The sequence below is a fragment of the Astatotilapia calliptera genome, chromosome 7 (genome assembly GCF_964374335.1).
Source record: "Astatotilapia calliptera chromosome 7, fAstCal68.1, whole genome shotgun sequence".
Classification (NCBI taxonomy): Eukaryota; Metazoa; Chordata; class Actinopteri; order Cichliformes; family Cichlidae; genus Astatotilapia; species Astatotilapia calliptera.
This window is the reverse complement of record NC_137428.1, coordinates 66,670,142-66,689,487: the sequence shown is the minus strand read 5'-3', so window position 1 is coordinate 66,689,487 and position 19,346 is coordinate 66,670,142. Positions and strand designations below refer to the sequence as shown.

The 19,346-nt window shown below is 40.0% G+C and overlaps 1 protein-coding gene across 1 annotated transcript in view; it reads right to left on the bottom strand.

Annotated features, from left to right (window-relative positions):
- Positions 1-147: 147 nt before the first annotated feature.
- Positions 148-19,346, bottom strand: part of LOC113027114 (protein arginine N-methyltransferase 8-B) — a 31,506-nt gene continuing 12,307 nt past the window's right edge. Inside the window, exons 4-10 of the mRNA XM_026176641.2 lie at positions 16,593-16,656; positions 13,171-13,313; positions 11,978-12,065; positions 10,654-10,769; positions 7,434-7,584; positions 3,618-3,739; positions 148-3,211 (exon numbers count right to left, since the gene is read on the bottom strand). Of these exons, the coding sequence (XP_026032426.1) occupies positions 3,128-3,211; positions 3,618-3,739; positions 7,434-7,584; positions 10,654-10,769; positions 11,978-12,065; positions 13,171-13,313; positions 16,593-16,656 (768 nt within the window). The 3' untranslated portion in view covers positions 148-3,127. The remainder of the gene's footprint in view (positions 3,212-3,617; positions 3,740-7,433; positions 7,585-10,653; positions 10,770-11,977; positions 12,066-13,170; positions 13,314-16,592; positions 16,657-19,346) is intronic.

Sequence of the window (19,346 nt, the reverse complement as noted above, 5' to 3'; positions counted from 1 at the left end):
TGTAGACATACATATGTATATAAAAAATGGAAATGGCGATAACTTAATAATAGCTATGTGTACAGTTTATGTGAAAAGCACGGGAGGACTTTGTTTCCTTTCTGGCACCATGAAATAAAAATATATTGTACAGCATCACCTGGTGGATATGTTTGGACATTGCAGTTTATTGAGTTTTCAAACTTACAGTACATGACAATATGTGAAACAATATATTCAACAATAAAAAAGTAATACATGTGCAATCAGCATGCTGATTTAATAGATTTTTTATAACTTATTCCGTCGCCATGTTTGTGTTTAATAAGTCGGATGTTTGTCCGAATATGTTTTCTTTCTGAATCTAAAGGTGCTCTTTCGATGCAGGTATTATTATAGATAAATAACCTTTAATTTGAATTAACTGTAAGCATAAATGACTCGTGATATTGCTTATTTGTGCCAATAGCTTTGATCCTGTACACACGATGATCCTGTATAAAATGCACACGATCAAAGCAATTATCAAACCGTGTGCTCTCAGAGGGCAACGCTGCAGCTTGATGCTGTGCTTTCTTTTAGTTGGTAATTACATGAGTTTATTATGATGATCTTCATTCACTACCAACATATGCACACATTGTACATTTTGCTTAGAATTTGGTAGTAAGGGTAGGGGTGGGCGATATAAACGATACACGATAGAAACGATATAAATTTGGCCAACGATAGAGATTTTGACTCTATCGCGATAGCGCATGTTGATGATGTCATCAAGCTGCGCCTGTTTTGGTCGAAAGCAGCGGCTAAAACCATTATCATCTGCAAATTATGGCGGGCGACAGTCATAGCAAAGAGATGAAGCACTTTTGAAATATGGGGAAAGCCAAAAACTGCGCTTCCTCCACTTCCGTAACATTGATTCATTAATGTTGAATTCTCTCGCAGCTCCGTGTATAGCATCCTGCTATGCGATTGCATTTGTCCCTGACCACCAGAATCCCTCACGTTAACTTTTAATCGAGTGGAAAAAAAGTTGGCGTTCATCCTCCAGCTTCACTGGGCTAATGTTATGCTAACATAGCTGTGTCGCTAGCAATCACGTAGCACAACATTATATACCAGGTAGTCCAACTTCAGTAACCCTACAAACGCCACTGCTGTTTAGTTTTCTGTCTTCATTTATGTTGGAAGTGGTAGCAGAGCTGTACGTTTGAATTAGTTTCAAAAATCTCTCAGTCAGAACATGGTATGAAATGTTTAGGTGTAAACTAGCGAGCTAACTTCCTGCTAACTTCTAACTCCGTTAAATTTAATAAATTCTGTTTTCATGGATGCCTGGATGTTAAACTTAATTGTTACACCCGATAAAGCAGCAACGCTGATGATTTAATTAAAGATGAAAAAATTTCGACCGTTTTTAACTCTTAGTGTTCGTTTGACTTTGGGACCTGAAGCGGGCGGAGTTTTGGACCCAGATTACTCCGTGAAGCTCCTCACTACGGCAGCCGTAATGCTCTGACATCCATCAAGCAGTGCAGCTTACCAAAGTTGTACTAAAACATTTTTTAACAGATTTCTGCACGCCCAAATTGGTTTGAGGTCAGTAAGCACAACCAGAATTCATACAATTAAAGGATTTTAAGTGTGCCTTATAGCGAGGAAAATACGTTATACAGAAGAAAAGAATATATCGTGATATATATCGTTACCGCACATGCTTCAAATTATATCGCGATATGAATTTTAGGCCATATCGCCCAACCCTAAGTAAGGGCATCTGTGTGTTTTAAGAATGGAGGCTGGATTTGGCAATGTCAAGATCTGTGACGCGTGAGGCGATCCGGAGCACTAATGCGAGGTTTCAGATATGTAAAATATCTGCAGATCTTTACTGAATAAATTCTTCACTGGGTACCTTGGCAATGACTGTAGTAAGAGTACAGGGAAATGAAAAGATCCCCATCAGTACACTGAATCCAGTGTGAATCAAAAGTGTGCAATGCAGGGGGAGCCTGAGATAAAAACCAAAGAACCATATCTTGTGGTCCGTACGTTTGCTAGAAGAAACCTCAGTATCCGTCAGTTTGGTTGAAGCCAAGATATTGGGATATAACTAAAGCAGGTCATCAATATTTTATTGACTCCCTTTGTAATAATTCTTTGTTGTCTGTCTAGGATCCAGCTGCATTATTAACAATATGAGTTACGCAGGCTTTCCTTTGATTCCTTGACATGAATTATGCTCAGCAAAGACTAAATGGCTTGAGGCTAGATTTGAAGAACTGCTTAATCTTAAATCAACAGAATAAGAGTGGCTTGTGTCTACATATGAAACCACTGTAAGAAGCTAAACTCAGCAGTGTGGAACAAAACTAGGTACACTTCGGCACTTGGTCAAGGCATTTAGGATGGAAAAAGTATGTTTTTGGCAGGTCAACATCACAGCTCGAACTGACAACACAAAGCACACCGGATGTCCAAACAGTTTAACAGTGTGAACTTTGACACCCTCTATTTTACACGCACTGTAAACCACTACTACACTGACTATGCAAACACATTACCTTTCACATTACACGTTTCTTTGTCCTGGCTGTGGTGTTCAGTCGCTTCTAGTTTTTCTCGCATTGCTAAACTGATACAACAATAAATAAATCATTTTACTGGTAATCATTTGCTACAGTACATGACATTTAAAAAGTTAAATGTATTCTCTACTGTAACAGAATGTGGACATTAGAGTAACTCATTACTGTATTTTAAAATGCCAAATATCGCTCCATAAGGTCCGGGTTAGTGTGGAAAAACAAATACTGAAGAAAACACACAAGTACATCACTCCATCTCACATATACTTACGTCAGTAATTAACATTCATCAAGACTAGAACAGTTTCTTAACACATTTTGTCAGAGTTACATTCAGAATTGCTTAACAGTCAACATCCTGTCTTCATCATACAAGTAGCAACCATATTGATATTGTCAGTGGTGCCAGCTAAACCGGGTCTTTAGCCCGGTCTAATTTCTTCCTCTGTGAGTCTCGGTCCCGCTGTGCATCTGTCTGTGGTCATGAGAGCGTCTTTGTCTCCCTCTGGTGCTCAGGAGTTGCACTCAGCGGGGCACCAATGTCCCCGCAGTGAAACTTAACGCATCTTGTAGTCATGTGATATGGCTGCTTCACACAGCTGCCCTTTGAAATCCAGCTCAAAGGTGAAGTCTAAGTCACGCTGCAAGTGAGCAGAGAGACAGAAATAAAAAAGATGGTGTTCAGTGATACTTCAGACAACAACTGATCAAATACACAGCAGAAAGAAAGAAAATAACAAGTAAGACAAGAGATGAGATCTCCTTTTTGACCAGAGTGCAGAACATGGTATTACGAAAGCAGAGTGTTTGTGAAGAGAAAGCAGGCGCCGCTTCTCCATCCCGTAGGGGAGGAGAGGACACTGACAAGGTCAACAATAGAATCTGTTGTTGTTTGTTGAAGTCACTGCAGGGCTGCTGCCTGCATGACAGGAAGACAAAACTGAAGAGGAAACAGCCTGCTGTGGGCAGGGAATGACTCATTTACACATCTATCTATCTATCCATCCCTCCCTCCTAATTTCAAAATATATCCATACCAGTACTTACAACATTTTTCTCATTGGGCTTCATAGCAATTGAGCCAACGATCTCTTCTCCTCTTCGGACTGTTAAATAGTCCTCCAGGTAAAATACTGTCTGCTTCCAGTGGGTGTATGGAGCATCTGGAGCTGCAACACACACAGAGAAACACTTTCACAATACTCACAATGAATGCCTAAAATCAAGAGTAATCATAAATGACTTATGTCACTAATGACTTTCGTAATGATAAACAAATCATTGATCACTTATAGGAACTGTTGACTAGTTGGCAGTTTGGAAAAAGACCTTTTAGTTGGTGTTTATTGCCACATGTCTGGATTAAAGTCTTGTTACTATTTACTGACTTTAATGAACAGCTGCAGATATCTCAGGTGTTTAATTTGTGCAATACACCAACTAAATAACCCAGACTGAAGACAACAATCAGTCATCCCAATGCAGCTGTGCACATAGTTATCCCTTTTACAATGTTTCCAAAGATCTGAATACTATGCAAGCATACAAGAAATTAATCATGAGACTTTTTACCGATACACAGCTGCCTAAGTACCTGATGTGAATTTAACTAAGTGCAAAAAAGGCATGTGTCTTCACCTGAGATCCAGAATACAGCTCTGAAGTAAAATGCAGATAACAAATTTCTTGCCTCTCAACTAAAACTTTTGTCAGACTTCTTCCATTACCATTTCACTTTGTGTCTTTGTAGTCTTTCTTTATCTGCACTCATATAGTTTGCATGAATGTAAAACCTGAAATCCCAGTCCCAAAACCAATGTGAGCATTGGCCAGGATTCTGACCATTGCTGTCAATACCACTTAAAATAAATTAGACTTTTTGTTAGCTTTTGTGTGGCAGCTTGGTGGATCTGTGCTTTGTGAGTCCATAGATAAAAGGGCCTGCCAATCAGCATACTGCTACGCAGGCCAGGGTCTTTTTTTTAGGGCATAGTTCAATAAAGGCACTGAGAAACTAATTCCGTTTCATCTAATTCTGCAACTGCAGTAGATGAAATGGTATTTTTGTACTGACCTAACCTTTTCCTCCTCACCTGACAGTCTGTGTGTGTGTCTGATACACTGTCCTTCACGGCCGCGTGAAAGACTGATGGCCCATTTTAGCCTTTTGTGTGTAATTTTTAATGTGTCTAACCTTTTCAGGAGGAAAGGCCCAAGTTTTGACACTGGAAACTTTGCTTGGCAGACACACTTACAGAAAATCAATAGACGGGACTGTGCTTTGGCAGAAAAAGCCAATGTTAGGAAACAATACATCTCTTTGAGTATAAGTCACAAGGTCTTGATGATGGTGTACTTGACAAATTAAAGGTGACCTGTGCTTACACACATTTTTTTTTAACCAAAAGAGCCAAAAGATATATTTATTAATCCAACAGTTAAGACAGTTTATTCCTCTTTACATTTCAGTTCAATGTTCTCCTTCACCAACAGAGGTCAGTCACACACAGGTTTTAAAATTGCAGTTATTCTCTTAGAATGCCACAATCTCAAATCTTTGGATTGGCCTAATTTCACACAAATTGGGGCCTCCAAACATGCAAGGTGAGAAAGCACTGGTCTGCCATCTATGAAAAGAAGTGAGCACAATGAAGAACACAAAACCTGACAGGAAGTGTGGTTTTTTGCCTTTCCCACTGGGCAAAGTATACAGCTCTGATTCTCATTGGACTGTGATGAAACACAGGGCTTCAGAAACAGGACACTCTTTAACCTGGGGTCTTCTGAATCTATCACTCCTAATTTAGACTGCAGAAAGTGACTTGTGTTATTTGTATGTCCTACTATGAAAGGGATTGGGTTTTTTAAACATAAAGGCAGGTTTTCCCTGATGTGATTCCATTCTTCTTGCAACTGTAGCCACATAATACCAGTAGAAATCCATGGTCTTCTTATCAGGGTTTATTGTTAGTTTCCACACTCAAGACAAAAGGAGACCGGGCCTTTTGAGGTTGTTGCTCCAAAGAAAGTTCAGAATTCTCTCAATGGAATAAAAGAGACTAGTTTTAGAAAATAGTTTTAGATCTGTTTATGTAGATTTGTCTTTATTTAATTTGTTTTTTTGTTTTTTTTAAGAAAAAACGGTGCAGATAACTGGATGTTTCTATCTGGTTATCTCCAAATAATGTCTGTGCTCTATTAATTGCTGATTAGTCTCTAATTATGTGTCATGTCCAAAGATGGGCAGTAACGCGTTACATGTAACCCGTTACTGTAATCTGATTACTTTTTTCAGGTAACGAGTAAAGTAAGGGATTACTATTGCAAAAAGGGTAATTAGATTACCGTTACTTTCCCGTAGGAACGCTGCGTTACTGCGTTACTAAAACCGTGATTTTTTTTGCGAGAATGTAAGCGAGTGCGACGTTCGTGACAACAGCTGTGTGCAGATCAACAATGGATCATATATGGAGTGCAGAGAGAGTATGAGCGTGCAGCGTTTAAAGCGTGGAAGTACTGACCTTACTTTGAGTTTGATTCCATAAAAAGTGACAAAAACATTAGTGTCCGCTGTGCGTGGGAAGAAAACTTCTTTTTACAGCGAAAAAAACCCCTAAACTTCCAACAAGCACCGAGTAGCTACGACGTAATGGGAAACTCACAGAGAAACTCGCGGATTCTTCCACTGACCGCGGCACACCTGCACCAGGGTAAACCTCCGCCTACCCCACTCCTGCTTTACAGGTGAAAATAGAGCAACAGGACCGCTGAGTCTTTGACTTTATTTATTTTCTGCTGTGTTTTACTTGCATCTATTTGAAAGACTGAGTGTAAACACAAAAAATATTTTATTTTATGTGCTGGAATGTGCAGAAAATAGGTTTAAATGTTAAACTAATTTCTTCCAGTCAGAGAATGTTGCAGATAATTAAATTTTTGCTTGATGCATAAAGTTAAAAGATTAAAACTAATAAAACAAGTTTTAAAAAGAGACTTTTCCATTTGATTACATTTTATATGATGGATTATGCAGAAAAAGTAGAATTGGGCTGAAAGATCTATCGCTTTATCACCTATTCAGGTTGTAAATCGTGTTTTTAAAAGTAACTAAGTAACTAAGTAATTAATTACTTTTGAAAATAAGTAATCAGTAAAGTAACGGGATTACTTTTTTGGGGAAGTAATTGGTAATTAGTTACTGATTACTTTTTTCAAGTAACTTGACCAACACTGGTCATGTCTATCAAAGGTGCAACACGCTTTTCACAGGACTCTATGCAGTCTGTTTCCACACTAATTAAGAAGGTAAAGTAGCAACCAGGTGCTGGTAATCACCTTTAGATGATCAGAAGTTTCTGATATGTAATAATTATGTGTGTGTGTTTTATCACAGTGCCCAGGAGGAAAGACAAAAGCAATGAATCCTGGTAGAGTTATAAGGCCCTTTCAATAAAAAAAAAAAGCAGATAAATAAATAAAATGAAGACATCTTTCATTCTACAGTGAGAAAGATTATTCACAAGTGGAAAACATTCAAGACAGCTGCAAATCTTCCCAGGAGTGGACACCAAGGCAAACTCACCTCGAGGTCAGACTGTGCAATGCTCAGAGAAATTGCAAAGAAAAACAACACTACATCTCTCGCTCTACAGACCTCAGATTCAGAGGGCCAGGAGTCAGACTGCTAGTGGCTGTAAGGCTATTTTTCTCAAATTTTTATGTCTTGATGATGACCAGAAAGTTTAATTGTCACATTAATAGATATAATGCAGCTCGATTACTGAAGCTGTGCATAAACTGGCAAACAAACAGATAGAGGCCTTGTACAGAATATGAAGTAAGCAGAAGTGCTGGGTATCTTACCTGTGGAAAAACCTGTCTTCTTGTGACACTTAGTAAATTCAATGTTAAAGTAAGTGACCAGTGCGTGGATGTAGTCATTCCTCTGGATCTGCAGGCAAAAAGATGATGTGAAGGACAGGTCCTCAGGTTTTACTGTGTAGATGTCCACTTCCTGTAAAAGTAAAAAAAAATTTTTTTTACATAAACAAATGACAAGTTTCTTATGTGAGTCATTACATTAAGTTCTCCCTTTCACTGTGATTCAAAGAAAATTCTCAGAAGTGTGCTTTTAGAAATGTATATGAATTCTTTAATAGAGCGCTTTGCTCTTACCTTCACCGGACCTTTTATTTATTCACACAACAAGAAATTAAACCTACCAGTTTTAAAAGGCTGTAAAAAATAAATCTGCAATACAGCGAGGAGAAAAATGACCAACATTAAGATGGAGCCTACAGGAAAGCTTCCACTTGGGTGGCTGTAGCTCAGGAGGTAGAGCAGGTCACCTACTGATCAGAAGGTCAGTGGTTCAATCCCTGGCTCCTACAGTCTGCTTGTCAAATATCCTTGGGCAAGATACTAACCCCAACTTGCTCTCCGATGCATCCATATGAATGTGTGAGATTGGGTGAATGAGGCATGTTGTATAGAGCGCTTTGAGTGCTCCGTGAGAGTAGAAAAGCGCTATATAAGAATCAGTCCATTTACCTCCACAAGTAGAAGCCAGTAACCGCTGTGTAGGATAGACAAGAAGAAGGAGCTGTGCCCATACTTGTCATGATCCAAGTGTTGGGGATCATGTCATGCAAGGCTCTACAACCCAAGTCTATAAATGTCCCCTGATTCCAATCAATTTTACAAGGTCTCCCATATCATCCCAGTGAGTCAAGCTAAGTGTGGAGCACGTTCCTCCTGATTCTGGTTTACTGTCAACATAAAGAATTATCTATGATTACTGCACAACATAGCAAAGCTTACCTGAAACCTGCTACCACAGCATAAACATGAAGGCATTTCACGTGGCATCAGTGCTAATAGATATTCACTGATGGCTTTGGTGCCAGATGCCACATTTGCTGCAGAGGAATGAGCCTTATGTTTGGTGACAATAAAACACTGCAACAATAATATCAGATTTCCCCGGCTGTCTTTAAAAAATAATTAATCCCATAAACACATTTACGAGATGTTTACTGTGGTCATGCAGTATAAACTTCTCAAAGTCACATTTCAAAGTTTAAGACAGCAATATACTGCATTGCAATGTTTATCCTCTAGCAATTACTCCTAAGGCAAAATAAACATTTTAAGAGCACCATCATACAGGTTGTTTTCTTCACGATCATACTTGCTAATGATGCTCCCCGAGTATCGTTACAGTAGTTTTCAGTCAAGGTTTAATAACACGGGGTCCTGTACGTGCTACTCCTCGGTTATACAACTTTAATGAGGTCAATCAGTAATTCATTTAAAGTCAACACAGTGACTTTGAATGGATTTGCATGTCTTTAAAAGGCCTTACACCATTAATACCACTCTTTTCAGTGTGGTATCAATGGTGTAAGGCCTTGATATAAAAACAATCCCAGAGGCAAAACAACCCTATTCCCATCAGCCTCACACACTTTTTATCTCAAGGGCTGTCTGCCTAAGTCAGCTTATACAGAGGGGGAAAACTGAAACTAAAAAACTAAGCTGCAGTGATTTAAGTTACTGGAACTACTCATATGAACAACTAGTTTGCACAAGAAATATTGAACAGACCTTTGCTTTGATTAAAAAGACTAACATGCTTATAAACGCATGGCACAACACAGAAGAGCCACGTCAGCAGGACAAGACTCGGTTGTTCACCTGCATCTAAAGGACAAAGGTCACTCCTTCGAGGATGCCAATGTTCACATTTTGGACAGAGAAGACAGATCCATCCATTCAAGAAAGAGGAGTGAAAGAAGCCATCCATGTCCATCTTTGAACAGAGGCGGTGGCTTACGACACCAACTGTCTGCCATCTGGAATCCAGTTTTGAGATCCCTTCAGACACCATAAGGCCCAATCACATCCTGGGCCATTTGACCTCAGGAAGTCACATGATAGGGTGGCGCTAGGCTTCACCCAAAACCTTGGCTGATTGTGACCCACACCTGTTTTCACACCTTGGCTCATGTGATTAGGTAGAGCAGCGGTCCCCAACCTTATTTGCGCCACGGACCGGTTTATTCCCGACAATATTTTCACGGACCGGCCTTTAAGGTGTCGCGGAAAAATACAACAAAATAAAACTAGTACCGGTATGATAACAAAATAACGCTGAAAACCGATAAAAACCCTGAAAAGCATACATTTCACACCTGAGCCTCAACTCTTGCGGCCCGGTACCAAACGACTCACGGACCGGTAGAGGATCATTAAGGGGTCCATGACTCTCTTGGGGGGACACTTCCATAGGGCTTAAATCTGGGACTCTACACCAATTGCTCTTAGAACTGAAGAAGCTTCTCGGATGAGAGTTGAAACATCTTCAAGGAAACTTAAAGAAATCCAGATGCTTTTCTTTCTAAGCTATTTAGACTAGGATGAGCTGGATGACTGAGAACCTTCACAGAAAAGAAATCTCACAAATGTCTGTAAGGGCAAATGGGATGCCTGCGTGGTAATAGGACTGAAAACAGCTGAACTCAAAGCGGTGAGGAAAGACTTGTAAGGTGACAAAAGTATGAGCTAAAAGGGGAACATGAAAGAGGCAACACTGAAATGAAGGTATAACCGCACAACAATATTCCACCGGGACAAAGGTGAGACAGGGCAGAGCCATCTAATCAAGGCCAGCGATAAGAAGGTCACTATGACAAGGAGCACAATCAGGGAGACTAGACAGACTGCTATTGGCATGCATGGCAGTGTGATCAGGCAAATAAACACAGAGGGAGCCACAGACAGAACATCGAGGTGGCACTCATAACAGCCCCGGTATGTTAGACAATACGTTTGCCAGTCAAACAATGTCATTGGGTAGTTAATCAGTAGTTAACGTGCAACCCTGGTGTGTTTTACCAGGTTAATTATGTCACAAACAGAACTGCTAAACTGTATTTCCAGAGCAAGAAATGAAATCTGAAGCTCAGAATTGGCATTAAACCCTTTTTATTGTTGCTTCAGTTAATAATCAGCAATGGCAGCGCTGCATATTGGCTGATCAGGCAGTGAACATTACCCATGAGCCAAAATATGATTCACTAACCTTGACCAGGCAGGAGTTGGTCACCACCTGTTTGGGGTCTACTACGTCCACCAGGGGTTCCTTCATGGCCACATTACGGATACACGTCATGTCAAAGCCATACACGTTCTCCCACCCTGGTAAATACAGCGTCACAAAATGATTTGTTATCACATTCTAAACATATTTAGAATTAATATTTTTTTCTGTTATATTTGCTCCAAGTTTCTATTTGGTTTATAGAGCCGGCAAAAGCCACAGGAAATGTAAACATTTGGACTGAATATGAAAAAATAAATAAATAAAAATCTCTGGTTGGGGGCTTTGCTCGTCCCAGAATAGTCTCATCTAAGATCCTAGAGAGATATATCCTGACATTTTGGAATGATTTTCATTTTGACAGATGAAAGTCACATTGTATATGGCGATGAATTGTCAACATGAGCCCCTTGAACACAGGCAGCATTCTTTCCCTGAATATCCTCGTTGCGCAAGTGAAATTGGTGCATAAATTATTCACAAAGCACCTTAAGAGAGTGTGTGAGCAAACATCTCTGTTGTGGCCCAAGAGGCAGGGAAGAACTACTTGAACGCGCTGAAATACTGGTGATAATGAACAGGTCACAAACCCCCGGGGGCTTTTGTAATGCTGTGTATTTGCATTTCCTGCTGCCCACTTAACTTACTCTGCAGCCCAGAGAAGCACTAATGACTGCAGGATGCTCTTAGAATGCTGGAGTGCTACAGAAAGGCACTTCCAACTGAGATAAAGGTCGTCTTTGGCTCCGTGCCACTGGAAAAAGTTTGCCGTCAATATGTACACTTGTCTCAGCGTGACTTTGTGCATAGAGCACTTCAGAGCCACAGCAAGCTTAACTGAACTAGCCAGACATAAGAAGACCAATATGATATGATTGGCTAGATTTTATCTGGTGCACTGTGGTTGTATAATTTCCCAGATGTATGGAGGAGTGTGAGTAGGAGGCCTACTGACAATTGTGTTGTCATTTTGGGTTGTGCGCAGACTTTATGCTGCTTTATGTCCAGCAGCAATAAATCGGCCACAGTGCTCCTTGCAGGGTTTATACAGGGGATCATACAGAGATGGAGAGGCTTGTTGACTTATAATATCAATTATCGCGCCCAGTCTTGTACCTCAGGAATAGTTTAAAATTATTTGCAGAGCTGGAAAGGCTGTGTGTGTGTGCCCACAGTGGAGAGCAGAACGTGGGTGTGTTGATGGTGCTTTCTGCATCCATCCAGCAAGTCGTATTTCTGGTTACCCACGCTATGTACAGGACAAGTAAGTGGCAAAAACATGATTTTGGCATTAAACTGCACTTACAGTGTATTTTGAAGTCTTTGTACTGCCTGTCCTCTATGGCCACCACATACAGGGAGGCCCGGTCAGGAAACATTAATCCACCAGGTTTCTGGAAAAAACCCCAGAGATGAATTAGGAATGCATCGAAACTGCAAAACGTTTGACCAAAATAAAATAAAATTAACTGAAAACTAACATGTAGATCTTTTTTTTAAAAAATAAATAAATAATAATAATAATAATAAACTTTATTTATAAAGCACACTTAAAAACCAAGGGTATGCCAAGGTGCTTAACAAGTAACATAGAGAATAGAAGGAAGATAATAGAAATAGGACCAAAGCAACAGGTACAGAGCAAACAAGAAATTAAATGAGCATAAAAGTGCATAATATAAAATCATAAAAGAAATATTAACTAGATGGAAAGGCAAGATTGAATAAGTGGGTTTTTAGTTGTGATTTGAACAGTGCAATGGAATCAACCCGGGACTTCAGCCGAGATCTGTTAACAGCGAGTGCAGACAGCTGTGAGTGTTATTAGAAATGTAATCCTGAATCTGTTCAACTGTCCTAACATTTGAGAATATTATAATTCCAGCTTTATACTTTCTGTGTTTTATTACTTTAAACATTTTGTGTCGGTGGTGGTTGCTTGGTTTGAATTTCGTAGTTTCTGAGGTTCTTCTGTTGTTCCTCTGTGTAAAGTTGAGAGTTTTGTGTTTATTGTATTTTTTTAGATTCGTGCTTTGACTTTCAAAGTTCTGATTACATTGTTGTCTCTTGCTGATTTACTTTGCGGCTTCTAGTCGTGAGTTTTAGTTTTCTTATGCTTTGTCTTGCTTCTGTTTCTGTCACACCTCCCTCCGTCTCAGACTGTATTGATGCCTCGGTCCCTTTTGTTTCCTTGCCTCTTGTTTAGCGTTAGTATTCGTGTCTCCCTCGCTAATAAAACATTTTACTTTGAAGCGTCTTATGTGAGCTTCCTGTCTGTCTCCCCCTGACTTCACGATTGTTTTCACCTGTGTCCCTAATCTTCTCCTTTCCATATCATCTGTTAATACTCCCTGTTGTGCTGCTGATATTTTCTTCAATGATCAACAGCTCGTGTTTATTTAACTCCATCTGCCTACGTGTTCTTCATAAGCATATCAGGTATCTTGGTGACTTGTGTTGTTGTAGGATACACAAACGCACACAATCCAGACGCCTTACCAGCCACTTGTCTCTGGCAAAGATGACAGTGTTGAGCATGGATTCATAGAAGAGGCAGTAGCCCATCCATTCAGATATGATGATGTCAACTTTTTCAACAGGAAGCTCCACTTCCTCAACCTTGCCTTTGAAAATGGTGATAACTGAAACACACAAAACATTTTAAAACCGTAATATAATAAAGTTTAAATGAATCTTTAAGTCTTTACAATAACATGTGGGAATTCTGGGGGCTAAAAAGTATAAGGTAAAGTATATTTTAGGGGACGTATGAAAGTTGTATTATTAGTTGTTTGTTACTTTTATTATTATTAAAATTATTCTTATTATTTTGCTGGGTGAAGGAATAGCTGCACCATCTGTTAAACCACTTCCAACAAAAACGTAGTTTATTACTAGTAATTTTAGAAAAGAAACTGTGAGTGGTGACACACCTGTTCATGCTTTGTAGGCTAACACAGCAACCATTGTGTTGTTATGAAAATGAAACCAGCTGGGGACTGCGGTGGAGGAGTCGATCTTCGCCCTGCCTGAGATTAGCTGACTTCAGCTTTATTTGTTCTGCTTTGGAAAGAAGTGACTGAAGAGTTTCCCTGATTATACAGATGTCTTCACAATGACACGTCAACCCTGTTACTCCAACTGCTGATTGCTTATTTGCTTTCCAGAACTCAGTAAACATACCGATAACTCTTTTCTTCGGATACTTAAGGATACTTGTTATTCATAGGTTTAGAAATAAACGGGGCATTTGCTGACAGGGTGGTTTATAGCTCCATTATCTGGTAGGTGCAGAGTCAGGGGCTTGGCAGGAAATTTGACGCACAGCAGGTGCTCTGATCATAACATACACTTTGAAGTTACACAGGATGGAAGCATATTTCTGCTAATGAATACAAATGAGTCAGTGTAAAGAACAATGATGAAGGAATGTTTTAAACATACTCATCGTTATTATTATTCATCATACAATATTTAACCTAGCCTATTGGTACATGCAGTGTAATTACACTCTATTCACTCATCTATTCAAATCATTGAATTGAGGTGTTCCAATCACTTCCATGGCCACAGGCAGTGTTGGGGAGTAACGGAATACATGTACCGCCGTTATGTATTTAAAATACAAAATATGAGTAACTGTATTCCGTTACAGTTACCGTTTAAAAAGGTGGTATTCAGAATACAGTTACTTTGTTGAAATAAATGGATTACACGGCAGTATTTTCCCGTTTCATATTGTCGCGGGTCAGGACTGTTTGGGTTTTGTTTGTTCTGTTGTTCCAGGCGGCAGCGTTACGGTTACCATGGTTACAGGGTGACGCTCTCTCTCTCTCTCTCTCTGCGACTGTGTGTTTCCTGGGTGAGCGAGCGCCTTTTTGTTGTTGTTGTTGTTGTGCTAAGCTAATAGGCAGAATGTTACAGGCATAGCCCTAAAGAATGTAGCATCATGGGCAGTGTAGTCCGTGTTGCAGGGAGAATGGACTGTCATACCCGTTATGAGTCTGTGAGCGCGAGGAGGGAGAAAAAGGAGAGTGGAAAACTACAAGTTGTTATCGAGCAAAAACGGGAGCTGGAAGCATGTAAATATAATAATAACCACTGCAGCCAAGAAGAGTGCCTGACGAGCCCAGTTGTAAGTAAGCTATTAAGACTCGACTGTACACCGTGTTCGTGTTTGTTCCATTGAAGAAGCCTTTCAACCCCTCTCTCTGTCTCTCGCTAGCAAATTTGACCCAGACAACAAAGTAAAGCTATTTACTCAACACGAACCCGACGTATTAGCCAGAGGTCCCTTTACCACGGTTCGGAGCCGCGGACCTTCAGTAATAGCAATAAATCTTTACATTTAATACATTACAAAATACATTTTGGGGCATGTATTCTGTAATCTGTAGTGGAATACATTTTAAAAGTAAACAAAATGTAATCAAATGGAAAAGTCTCTTTTTAAAACTTGTTTTATTAGTTTTAATCTTTTAACTTTATGCATCAAGCAAAAATTTAATTATATGCAACATTCTCTGACTGGAAGAAATTTGTTTAATATTTAAACCTATTTTCTGCACATTCCAGCACATAATTTTTTTTTTTTGAGTGTTTACACTCAGTCTTTCAAGTAGATGCAAGTAAAACACAGCAGAAAATAAATAAAGTCAAAGACTCAGCGGTCCTTTTGCTCTAGTTTCACCTGTAAAGCAGAAGTTGGGTAGGCGGAGGTTTACCGTGGTGCAGGTGTGCTGCGGTCAGTGGAAGAATCCGCGAGTTTCTCTGTGAATTTCCCATTATGTCGTTGCGCACTCGGTGCTTGCTTGGAAGTTTAGGGGTTTTTTCGCTGTAAAAAGACGTTTTCTTCCCACGCACAACGGACACTAATGGTTTTGTCACTTTTTATGGAATCAAACTCAAAGTAAGGTCAGTACTACCCAGGATGTGAGTGGGCGTTAAGGCGTCTGGGAAGGGATCTCAAAACTTCCCAGACGCCTTAACGCCCACTCACATCCTGGGCCATCTGATCTCAGGAATTCGCATGATAAGGTGGGGCCAGGTTTCACAATGAACACACCCGAAACTCTGGCTGATTGGGACCCACACCCAGTTTCACACCTTGGCTCAGGCGATTAGAGGATCATCAGGGGTCCTTTTGTCCCTCTGTGGGGGGAAACTCCCACTAGGTTTATATCTGGGACTCTCCACCATTTGACCTTAGAACTGAAGAAGCTTCTCGGATGAGAGGTGAAACGTCTTCAAGTAACTTAAAGAAGTCCAGACGCTTTTCTTTGCAAGCTCCTTTGACTAACTGTAATCTAATTACCGTTTTTGCAATAGTAATCCCTTTCTTTACTCGTTACTTGAAAAAAGTAATCGGATTACAGTAACGCGTTACTGCCCATCTCTGGTTAGTGGTATTACAATGAAGTAGTCACATAGTAGTAGGCCACTTAAAATCACAGCAGGTGCTGAGGTGCGTAGTCCACAGAGGTCGCTAGCTTTCTGCAGAGTCACTATAGACCTCCAAACTTACTGTGGAATGTGGAGTGGATTGTGTTTTCACGGCCGAGCAAATGCTTTTGGCAGCACAGTTAAATTTTTAATTGGACATTTTATTTTAGATCAAATGAAATGCAAGTCACAGCACTTAGACAGAACCAGCAGTATATACAGTGTAACCTAGTCAACGAGCAGTGAGTTTGCAGTGAGCAGTTTTTTTTAATGTGAAAAGATTTGTAAGTTGATCATCTTTACATATTAGCAGTGATCCTGGACAGCTGATCACATCTCTTCTTGTTCTCTTCTGCCACTCCTCCCTCTTTTATCTTCATTCACTATCATGACTTTAACCTACTTTACTGCTCTCGTCACTGACGATGGAGTGCATGTGTCATCAGAATTGTGAGACGAGGAACAGCTGCAGCTCTTACCGCTGTCAAGGTGGTTGGACTTGATGATCCTCTCGGAGTACTCCGATATACTGGAACACTCAATCTGGCAGAAAAAAAGAAAAGCTATTTAAGTGAAGAATCTCACAGACACTTTGCCTGTACTCACAATAACATGACTTCACTTATAATGCAGGTGATTTTAAATATTACTGCCCTACTGATGTTGCCTGGGAAGCCCTGGAGCCAAACTACCGCATGTTACGTTGCTGTTGCAGAAACTGGAAACGTTACATGCATACTCCATGATAAATTACAAAAGTAGATAGAAAATAAATAACAAACTTCTAACAAAAAATTTATGAAACTCTTGAATCCGTTTAGTCATGCAAATACAGATATATTACATATTGGCAACAACAATAAATCAAAGCATAAAACCAAAAAGCTTCAGTTTCATCCTTGCGACTGATACTGTAACAGCAGTCTGGCGAGGAAGGAGCGGATAGCAGGTCCAGCATTTGTAGAGGTTAGCCAGATAACTCGAAGCCAGTCAGTTAAATCGAACAACAGATCTTTATTTGTTGTTAGCAACATAAGACCATACAAGCCAGGTCTCCACGGCTCTACATACATGCACGGAGATCGGTAGTCGCCGGTGCCAGCCCGTTACAATGGTGAGGTCTCTCTGAACAGACACATGAGCAGCATGTAACGGCTGCCACTTTACTCACACACACTGGCTGTGCTATACCACAATAATAAAGGTTGTTACAATATGTCATTTTGTGTGATATTTTTAAAATTGTACTTTAGCAGCATTTTCCAAATGTAACTTGTTAAAGTTGTGCTAATTTTTGTGCGGGACATATTTCCAGAGTGTAAACAAACACTTAGCACACTTTATTTAGTCTCACACACGCGAATTTAACTGAAAGCAGCACCTTTTATTACTGGAAAAAACTAACATTAAATACAAAACTAAACTAGAAATTGGAAACAAGAAACTTCAACTAGAAAACAAACCAGGAACTGTAAACTTGGAAAAACACAGCACTGTGAGGGTACGACGCGACAAAGGGCAGCACAGCTGGGAGTAATCAGACCTAACGAGACAAAGGAAGCAAAGCAGAATAATTGACAAAGGACACAGACTGTCAAAGTAAAACAGGAAGTATAACACAGAGACGCAGACTTGACACTGAGACGGAGACACGACTGACTGGAAAGACAGAGGGAACACGAAGACAAGTGTGACAAGACGAGGGACACGAGAAAGCCAAAATCCTAGCACTAAAAATATAACACAAGCACAACCAAAACCCACGAATTACAATAATCAAAGAATATAACTGAAACATCTTAATCTATCATTTAAAAATGACCATTCCAACCTTTTTGGATTTGGTGGAACTGTTCATAGAGTTTCATAATGTAACAAGAAAGCCCAACCTCTTGATGCACTGTTGCAAGATGGCACAAGTTCGTGTAGACAAGCAGTTTGTTCCACAACAAAGCAGTGAATTGTCTAGGATTATTATATGTGTCCACCACAGCTAATAGCTGATCAAAATTTGATCACACACAAGGACACTTTTTTCTTTTTAAACTTTAGAATATTGTCTGACACTTACAGACACTGACAGTGACTTTGGTCACACTGACATTGCTATACTTGATAATCACATTTCACCATGTGAGTTGAGATTAAAAACAAATACAGAATTGAGACTGAAATTTGAATCATTGCTACAGGCAGAAATGTCTGTGTAACAGTGTAACCATCCATAAAGCTGTCTGGGGTAAAAACAAGGTCATCCTTGTTTAGTATCTCTAAGCTGATGCTGCGCATTCGACTCCTAAATAAAACAGAATAAAACCCTGAAGGCTTTCACCTGCTTTAACCTGGTTAAATTTAACCTGGTCACTAAACCTGAAAGAGTTGTTAACCTAGTCTCTGTAATACTAATAACAATAACAACAACAAAATCAACTATGGATGTGTGTCCAAAGGACTGCAGTCCTGTATGGGGCATGGAAAGTATTTCACTGAGGAACACAGAGTTCAAGATGAGGTGTAAGGTAGAAAGTCCAGTAGGTCCTGTGGAGCAGTGAATGGGTTGGTAGGTGAGAATTTTTTAGGAAACACTTAACCGGGAACCAGTGCATAAAACTGGGGGTGATACATTTTTCTTTCTTTTTCTGCTCTTGACGAAGGTGGTCGCACTTTCCTCCTCCTCCTCTCCCTTAGCTTCCCTGCTTAGCCTCTTATGTCCTTGTCTAGTCTCGTGTTTTTTGTATTACTTTTCCCTGGAACACTCTCTCACAGTCTGTTCTCTAAAACCTAAAAGAGGAATTATGGATTTGATCAACTGGTCCCTAAATGCAATTGACACCCCTTTCTCAACGAGAAGTTTGGGCTTGGGTGAGCCTGAGTGCTGAAGATATCTACCTATTCAGAACCATGATAACAGGGTTCTGGCTGATTGGAGCTGGCTTGGCCCTGACTTATCGAAGAATTAAGAAAGCAGAACCGGCTGTTCAAACCCCCACAAGGCTGCCCGCTGGGATTGAAACGATGGGAAGAGGCGTGAGTTTCTCAAAATGGGCTCATTGAGTGCAGCACGGATAAGATCTTGGAGAGGCTGACGGCTGCTGTGGATACTCAGAATAAGACCTCTGAGCGCAAATTGGATGACATCTTGGAGCAGCTCACTGTGGTCGTGAGTTCTCAGAATCGGCTCTTTGAGCACAAGAATGACAACATCGCAGAGCGCAAGTTTAATAACATCATGG